Source organism: Palaemon carinicauda, chromosome 36 (genome assembly GCF_036898095.1).
Source record: "Palaemon carinicauda isolate YSFRI2023 chromosome 36, ASM3689809v2, whole genome shotgun sequence".
Classification (NCBI taxonomy): domain Eukaryota; kingdom Metazoa; phylum Arthropoda; class Malacostraca; order Decapoda; family Palaemonidae; genus Palaemon; species Palaemon carinicauda.
In genome coordinates this window covers 16531669-16541668 of record NC_090760.1, presented here as the reverse complement: position 1 = coordinate 16541668, position 10000 = coordinate 16531669, and the positions used below count along the sequence as shown (strand labels likewise).

At 43.3% G+C, this 10000-nt stretch overlaps 1 protein-coding gene across 1 annotated transcript in view; it reads right to left on the bottom strand.

Moving 5' to 3' along the window:
• The window catches only part of LOC137628391 (uncharacterized), a 15514-nt gene that overhangs the window by 3481 nt on the left and 2033 nt on the right, over nt 1-10000 (bottom strand). The window contains exons 2-3 of the mRNA XM_068359542.1: nt 5714-5907; nt 5323-5467 (exon numbers count right to left, since the gene is read on the bottom strand). Coding sequence (XP_068215643.1) covers nt 5323-5467; nt 5714-5907 — 339 coding nt within the window. The remainder of the gene's footprint in view (nt 1-5322; nt 5468-5713; nt 5908-10000) is intronic.

Here is a 10000-nt window from a genome sequence, read left to right as displayed (position 1 = left end):
TCAACCTATTCTGAAGTGTTTCAATTCTTTCATTCTATCTTGTTTCGAGTATTGTTCTCCTGTCTGGTCTTCAGCTGCTGATTCTTATGTTAATTTGTTGAACAGGAACTTATGGTCTATTAATTTTTTTTATTCGTGATCTGGATATTAACACTGGCACCATTGTCTAATTCGTCCGTTATGCATGTTGCATAAAATCTTTTATGATTCTGACCTTTTGCATTTAGATTTTCACAGACAGTACCGTCCTGTTCCTAATACTGGATATGCAGTTTAATAGTCAGGCATTCTCTATCATGAGGCCCAATACTACATAGTATTCTAAAAGTTTTATTCCAGCTGTGACCAAGTTGTGGAATGATAATCCTAATTGGGTAGTTGAATCGGTAGATCTTAAAAAGTCCAAACTTACAACAAATGTTTTTATGTTGAACTATGGCTGACATGAGTCTCTTTTTATAGTTTGTATATGAAAGATCTCTTTTAATGTTGTTAATCTTCTTAAAGTATTTTATTTTAATTGTTCATTACCTCTCATACAATTTATTTATTTCCCTATTTCCTTTCATCACTGAGCTATTCTCCCTTTTGGAACCCTTGGGCATAGCGTCCTGCTTTTCCAGTTAGGGTTGTAGCTTAGCTAGTAATAATGATAATGATAATATGTATATGCATGTATGTATATGCATACAAGGTATTGTACCAACCGTGTTTCACACAATTGTACATAATTCCTTTTGTATATATTATGCTTGTATCTTCGCTCCTGCCTCGCACTAAAACGAACATGAAAATTCCTGTCTGGTTTTTCCTCTGTGATATTGTCTGTCTTGTGAACTTGTCATGTCCTGTTGCCTTGAGGTTTTGTATATAAGGAGAGTGTTCCACAACAATATAACTTGGTCGTTTCCAATCTGTCTTTGATTTCACAACTCCTCTCTCGGCCCGTCACATTGGTGACCCCGGAAGTCGACTCGATCCCACCGCCTTCCACCCCCACCCCCTCGCCCCTTCATCGTTGGTACTATGGCGGACTCTACGGCAGTTGGTGCTGCGGCCGCTCCATTCAAACTTTCATCGTTTGCCAGCAGAGAGGCGTTTGCTTGGTTTCAGCGTGCAGAAGTCCAGTTTCGTATCAGGGGCGTGACTCGCTCAACCACCAAAGCGGATTATGTTCTCGCGGCGATACCCGAGGACACCTTCCCAGAAATATACGACTGGCTTTGTGAACAAGGAGACACCCCAATAGCGTATGACGACCTCAAATTATGCCTTCTGCAGCAGTACTTGCCGTCACCAGCCGCCCGTATAGCAAAGCTTTTTCAGCTCTCGCAACAACCGTTGGGGGACCAAAGGGCTTCGCTTGCCCTCAGGGAAATGACCAGTATCGCTCGCCTTCAACCTGCCGCAGACGGCTCTCCTCGTGAGGTGAACCTACTCCGTGCCCTTTGGATATGCCGTTTACCTGAACCTGTGCGCGCTGCCATACCCGATGTCGATAGTTTACCCATAAAGGACTTGATGACCAAAGCCGACGCCCTTATGGACAGCCACTTCAAGACCTCCATCAACGCCTCCACCCCTGACGACGAGGATGCCTATTCAACGTCAACCGAAGCTGACATGAATGCCGTAGGACATACACGCCTACCCCGTGACGTGCCGAAGCGGCGACAAAGCCGCCCACCACCCACCAATCTCTCGCGCCCCAACGAACGACTTCTACAGCCACTTACTACCTCCCATCCACCGCAGTTTTGCTACTACCACTTCAGATTCGGGGCAACCGCGAAGAAATGTGCCAAAGATTGTCAGTGGCCAAAAAACGTGTAAGTAGGCCATCGCTTGTGGCGGTGGCCTCCCATGTTTCTAATCTTTTCTTTTTACAGGATGCAGGAACGGGCGTGCGATTTTTGGTAGACACGGGTGCTTGTCGTTCTCTTTTGCCAAGGAAACTCTTCAAGGCACAACGTAGTCTGTCTACATCTGCCGACGTCCGCTTGGTAGCTGCCAACGGATCTGCGATACCCACCTACGGTTACGAGAACCTCACATTATCGTTCGGAAACAGTAAATTCAATTGGAAGTTTCTCGTTGCTGACGTCACAATGCCAATCCTCGGTGCGGATTTCCTCTCTCATTTCCACCTTCTGGTTGATGTCGCCCACCGACGATTGGTCAACGCAGACTCGTACTTGTCGACACCTCTTCAACCCGCCCCGTCTAACCTCGCTCTCCACATCGGCGCACCCACGGATGCCTACGCACACCTCCTCACGTCGTACCCGGAAGTTTTCCGTCCAGAACTTCGCCAAACGCCCACGGTTCCTGCCAAGCACGGTATTTATCACCATATCAAGACGATGGGACCCCCAGTCTTCGCAAAATTCAGACGTCTGGCACCGGAACGATTGGCAGCCGCCAAACAGACGTTCGCCGAAATGGATAAAATGGGCCTTTGCCAAAAGGCCTCCAGCCCATGGTCGTCACCCTTACACATTGTTCTGAAGAAAGACGGCGGGGATTACAGGCGCCTGAACATGCAAACAGAACCGGATCACTACCCCCTCCCAAACATTGCCGATGTAACCTCCTACCTGCACAAAGCAAAGGTTTTCTCTACGCTCGACCTCCTGAAGGGGTATTATCAGGTGCCTATGAACCCAGAAGACATCCCCAAGACCGCCATCACCACTCCGTTTGGCACATACACCTTCAATTACTCCTGTTTTGGCCTTCGTAATGCTGGGGCAACGTTTCAACGTCTCATGGATGGCATCTTAGGGGACCTCCCTTTCTGTGTATGTTATGTGGACGACATACTTGTGTTCTCCTCCTCAAAAGAGGAACACCTCCGTCACCTGCGCATCGTGCTCGACCGCCTGCAACAAAACGGCCTTGTAGTCCGGTACGACAAGTGTACCTTTGGCGCCAACGAAGTGTCATTCTTAGGGCACCGTATCACTCCTGAAGGAGTCCATCCCCTCCCTGAGAAGGTAGCAGCCGTTCAGAATTTCCCCACGCCCTCGACCGTCAAAGCTCTGCAGGAATTCTTGGGCATGATCAACTATTATCACCGCTTTCTGCCAGCCATTACCGCCACTCTTGCTCCCCTCTACGCCTCCCTCAAGGGCAAGCCAAAGGACTTGAAGTGGGGTCCCCTTCAAGAAGCGGCCTTCTGCAATGCAAAGAAGGCCCTATCAACTGCTGCGGCTCTCACTTTTCCTATCCCACACGCCCCTCTCCTTCTCTCTACCGATGCCAGCGACGTCGCTATTGGTGCAGTACTCGAGCAGGTGGTCAAAGGCTCGCCCCGCCCATTGGCCTTCTTCAGCAGGAAACTGTCCAAGGCAGAATCGGGTTATTCTACCTTCGATCGAGAATTGCTGGCGGTGCACTTGGCTGTCCGTCACTTTCGCCATTTCTTAGAAGGTACGCCCTTCGTCATTCGCACAGACCACATGCCTCTGGTGCACGCCTTCACTCGACAGTCTGACGCCTGGTCCGCCCGTCAACGCCGACATCTCTCCGCCGTGGCTGAATACAATTGCACCCTCCAATACGTCCCTGGGAAAATGAATCCCGTTGCCGATGCCCTGTCAAGAAACACGTTGGCTGCCGTTCAACTGGGATTGGATTACAACGCCCTGGCTGAAGCCCAACGACAGGATCCAGAGTATCAAGCTTGTAGGACATCCTGCACGTCCCTCCGTTGGGAGGATTTTCCCCTCGTAAACTCCAACACCACCCTCCTCTGTGACGTCAGTACTGGTAGACCGCGACCTTGGATTCCTGCTCCCATGCGCCGACAGGTGTTTGATTTTATCCACGGCCTTTCACATCCCTCGTGCCGTTCTACTGCACAGCTGCTGAAGGCAAAGTTCATTTGGCACGGCATTTCTAAGGATGCTAAGGATTGGGTCCGTGCCTGTACTTCTTGCCAAACTTCCAAAGTACATCGACACACGGATTCAGGAGTGGGCACCTTTCCTCAACCTCAGCGTCGTTTCGCACACATTCACGTCGACGTTGTAGGCCCCCTACCCACATCACAAGGACATCGTTACCTGTTTACCGTCATCGACCGCTCCACTCGTTGGCCTGAAGCCATTCCCATGGAAACTGCAACGTCCGCCTCATGTACATCTGCCTTACTCTCTGGATGGATTTCAAGATTCGGTATCCCTGAGCATATTACTTCTAACAGGGGAACCACTTTCACCTCTCAATTATGGACGTCATTAGCGAATCTCCTGGGCATCACCCTACATCAGACAACGACCTACAACCCCGCTGCCAATGGAATGGTTGAACGTTTTCATCGCACCCTCAAAGCAGCTTTGATGTCCCGCTGCAAGGATTGCAACTGGTTTACTCAGCTTCCCTGGGTCCTCCTTGGACTAAGGACCACTCCTAAAGACGCCCTCAACGTCTCGGCAGCCGAAATGGTGTATGGCGACCCGTTGGTCGTCCCTGCCGAGTTTTTTCCTTCTAAAACCTCCTCCGACGATCTCCAGCGCATACGTCACGTCGTGGGAAATTTTACTCCGTGCCGCCAGACTTACAAGCCCCCAGCGAAGCATCACATACCAACGGACTTGCACTCTGCAACGCACGTCTTCCTGCGCAATGACACCAGCAAGCCACCATTAACGCCCCCTTACACGGGACCTTTCCTTGTGATCCGACGCAGTCCGAAAGCATTCCTCCTAAACATTCGGGGCAAAGAAGACTGGGTCTCCATTGATCGTCTAAAACCTGCTTATCTGCTGCCAGATGACCCGCTTACAGTTCGCCTCTCTAGATCAGGGCGCCCTATTTAACATGTACAGTATGTCATTTTTAAGGGGGGAACCATGTACCAACCGTGTTTCACACAATTGTACATAATTCCTTTTGTATATATTATGCTTGTATCTTCGCTCCTGCCTCGCACTAAAACGAACATGAAAATTCCTGTCTGGTTTTTCCTCTGTGATATTGTCTGTCTTGTGAACTTGTCATGTCCTGTTGCCTTGAGGTTTTGTATATAAGGAGAGTGTTCCACAACAATATAACTCAGTCGTTTCCAATCTGTCTTTGATTTCACAACTCCTCTCTCGGCCCGTCACAGTATATATGTGTGGTAAACACTATAATATACTTTGTATTTCTAATTTGAAATATACGAACACAAGGCTTATGGCTAGTCAGCGAGCTAGAATGGCATCTGGCTTCATTTATGAGAATATATAAGTTTTTTTTTTCTTTCTTTTTTTAAGATATTTAAGATGCAATATTCAAGATGAAATATTTAATATACATTTAACCAATATAACTCACCGCAAGCAAACATATTGCCACAAAACATCCAATAGACTTCATTGTCACTGGACAGTGTTATGTTATAGATCTTCTGTTTTGTAAAGGTCATATACTTGGAACAGGATGGCACAACTAGGGACGATTGATTGTGTGGTGAAGATTCCTGAAAATAGAATATAATTCTAAAATTGGAAATAATTAAGAAATTAATGACATTTGAATCATAAATTTAACATGTTTTACTGCTAATGTATAAATGTTATTTGGAAATATTTAGTAAATATGAAGATCACGATGAATGTTGATGAAAAAGAGCAGATATCTAATCTCAGCTTTTCCCCTCCCTAGCGAATATATGGAAAACGATACTCAATTGCCAATCCCAACAGACTTAACACGAAATACCTACCGGCTGGTACAGATTAGCAAAATGCCAGATATTCGTCTGACTGACTCCGATTTCAACATCATAAGTATATTTGGCAAAGAGGTTTAGATGCACCTTGGTGTTGGGCGAATCTGTCCAGAACATCAGCGTAGAAGTAGACTCGTTTTGAGGTAAGGTGACACTAGCTGACACTGGACCTACGGTTCTCAAGATGCCTGTTAAAAGAAAATTGATTTTCTTTATATATCTTTTCTTTCATACTCTTGGGTGTGAGGGAGTAGTCACACCCCTGGATTGATACATTAGGAAGCCATACTTTCCCAAAAGTTGCAAAACCAGCGGATTATAGTCTGGAAAGGGGAGGGGTGGGAAGGGTTGAATATGTGAGAGTGTGTGTGCATGTCTTATGTAAATATTGAAACGTAATTTTTTATGGCTTGGATACACTATAGTCGTCTCAATGATTCTGGGTGAAATAAGCCCTACCCCCTGATGACGCCATACCCAATCACATTACAACTTTAGTGTGTGTATGCATGTGTATATATATATATATATATATATATATATATATATATATATACATATATATATATATATATATATATATATATATATATATATATATACATATATATATGTGTGTGTGTGTGAATAAATATATAGTATGCTCATTCTAGAGAGGCTAGAGAGGAAGATTGATAAAAATCTGAGAGATGAACAAGCACGATTTAGGAAATGTAGAAGTTGTACTGACCAAATTTTCAATTTAAGACATGTAGTACAGCAATGTGTAGAATATAGAAATCCACTTTTGATGGTATTTGTGGACTATGAAAAAGCCTTTGATAGTGTGCACTGGCCAATTTTGTGAAGAATCCTGCATTATTATGGAGTTCCTCCTGAATAGGTAAATTTGATTAAGTCTGTTCATAAGCTTAGCAAGTGCAAAGCTAATGTTAGTGGGGTCCCATCAAATGAATTTCCAGTGAACAGTGGAGTACTCCAAGGTAATGTGTTGTCGCCCATGTAGTTTATCCTCCTTAGGGATTATGTAATGCTTAGAACAGTTGGGGGTGGTGGAGAATGATTGGACTGGATTGGTAATAGGAAATTAGTAGACCTAGAGTATGCTGATGATGATGTCCTTATCAGCGGAACGCCACAGGATTTGCAAAGCTTGCTCACAAGAATGCATGAAATATCACATGAGGTTAGGCTGGAGGTAAATAGAAGAAAGACAAAGATGATGAGAACGGAATATGCAATGGAAGATGAAACATTATTGGAAGGAGAAAGGATTAATGAAGTATAATCATTTAAGCGTTTAGGAACTGATCTCTATTATAAGGTCTTTAGAATTGGAGTTTAATAAAAGATTGAAAAAAAAGCAAATCAGGCAATATCCAGGTTGAGTAAAATTTGGAAATCAAATAGCCTGAAATTACATATAAAAATCAGGCTATATATTAGTGAAATGAGATTGGTGTGACTGTATGGACATGAGTCGTGGTATGACAATGAAACAATGTCCAACAGATTTTATAGATTTGAGAGCAAAGCCCTCAGAAGAATATTAGGAGTTAAATGGCAGGACAGGATTAGTAATGAAACCATGAGAGATTACTCGAGTGCCATATGTGAATGAGATCATAGTGAGGGGCAGATGTAGATGGTTTGGGCATGCTCTTTGCACTTGCCAGGAGAGCTTAGTTCACCAGACTTTCAACTAGGCTCCACAATGCACTAGAAGAGTTGGAAGAACCAGACCTACATGGCTGAGGACTATGAAGCGGGAAGTAGGGAATGACGAATGGAGAAGTATTGATTTAAAAGCTCAAGATACAGCTAGGTTAGATTTTGCAACTCGTCTCTATCTTGAGCTTTTAAATCAATACATCTCCATTCGTCATTTCCTACTTCCCGCTTCATAGTCTTCAGCCATGTAGGTCTAGGTCTTCCAACTTTTCTAGTGCCTTGAGGAGCCCAGTTGAAAGTTTGGTGAACTAACCTCTCTTGACGAGTGCGTAGAGCATGACCAAACCATCTCCATCTGCCCCTCACCATGATCTCATCCCCATATGGCACATGAGTAATCTCTCTTATAGTTTCATTTCTAATCCTGTCCTGCCCTTTAACTCCCAATATTCATCTGAGGACTTTGCTCTCAAATCTACAAAATCTTTTGGATATTGTTTCATCGTCGTACCACGACTCATGTCCATACAGTAACACTGATCTCACCAAACTGATATATAGTCGGATTTTTGTGTGTAATTTCAGGCAATTTGTTTTCCACATTTTATTTAACAAAGCCATTGTCTGATTTGCTTTTTTTCAATCTTTCATTAAACTCCAATTCTAAAGAGACTGTATTAGAGATCATAGTTCCTAAAAATTTAAATGACTACCATATTAATCCTTTCTCCTTCCAATGATATTTCATCTTCCATTGCACATTCCGTTCTCATCACCTCTGTCTTTCTTCTAATTATATTGACCCAACCTCCTGTGATATTTCATGCATTCTGGTACGCAATCACTGCAGATCATGTGGTGTTCTGCTAATAAGGACAGTGTCATCAGCATACTCTAGGTCAGCTAACCTCCTATTACCAATCCAGTCCAATCCTTCTCCACCATCTCCAACTGTCCTGTGCATTACAAAATCCCTGAGGAGGATAAACAACATAGGTGACAACACATTCCCTTGGAGTACTCCACTGTTCACTGGAAATTCATTTGATAGGACTCCACTAACATTAACTTTGCACAGGCTTGATCAAATTTACATATTTAGGAGGAACTCCATAATAACGCAGGACTCTCCACAAAATTGGATGGCGCACACTATCAAATGCCCTTTCATAGTCCAGAAATACCGCTTGTTCATCTCTCAGCTTTTCATCTATCTTTCTTTCTAGTTTCTTTAGAATAAGCAAACTATATATTTTCATGGCAACTGACGTACGTAGTGTGATGCCTCTGTAATTATTGCAATCAGTCAGATCTTTTTTTTTTTTCATCAACACTCCTAGCACCCATTCATCAGGTTTGGTCTCTCCATGCCACATTCTACAAAATAATCGTGTAAGTATTCTGGGAGTCGCTTCATTTTCAGTCAGTATCATCTCAGCAGTTATCCCATCGTATCCCGGGCTTTCCATCTCGTGAGTTTTTTTTAAGAATAGCTTCGACTTCAAACACACTGAACTTTTCATGGGAGCATCAAGATTTTCCTCAGCTTCAGGTATATCAGTCAAATTATTCACTTCATATCTCCTATTCATGGCCTCACTAAAGTGTTCCATCATCGTCGGTTGATATAACAGATACATCTCTTTTTTGATGGGTATATGCTTCTTCTTTGTCCCAGTAGCAATTTCATTAATAATTCTATGAGCAATTCTTACACCATAGCCACACCCCATATATATATATATATATATATATATATATATATATATATATATATATATATATATATATGTATGTATATATATATGTATGAACATATATCACAAGCACACGTGATTTTAATTAATGTAAATATCACCCACGAAATGCATTTAATACCGAATTCTATCTTGGGAATACATATCCACTTGGAATTCATTTTATGGTAACAGCTTCTGGCCGGGTGGTGATTCGAACCACCACCTGTACGGCTTGAAACTATGCTGGCAGGGACCCTACCGACTCAGCTATCAAGAGAGACTAAAAGTTTATGACAAGTCCCCCTACATATTCCTGTCGAATTCAGGATTCTGTTCATAGACTTGAAATAGACCCATCTCCACCATGATAGCTGAATCGTGAGTTTGCAACACGTGGTTATTTTAATGAACATATATCACAAGCACACGTGATTTTAATTAATGTAAATATCACCCACGAAATGCATTTAATACCGAATTCTATCTTGGGAATACATATCCACTTGGAATTCATTTTATGGTAACAGCTTCTGGCCGGGTGGTGATTCGAACCACCACCTGTACGGCTTGAAACTATGCTGGCAGGGACCCTACCGACTCAGCTATCAAGAGAGACTAAAAGTTTATGACAAGTCCCCCTACATATTCCTGTCGAATTCAGGATTCTGTTCATAGACTTGAAATAGACCCATCTCCACCATGATAGCTGAATCGTGAGTTTGCAACACGTGGTTATTTTAATGAACATATATCACAAGCACACGTGATTTTAATTAATGTAAATATCACCCACGAAATGCATTTAATACCGAATTCTATCTTGGGAATACATATCCACTTGGAATTCATTTTATGGTAACAGCTTCTGGCC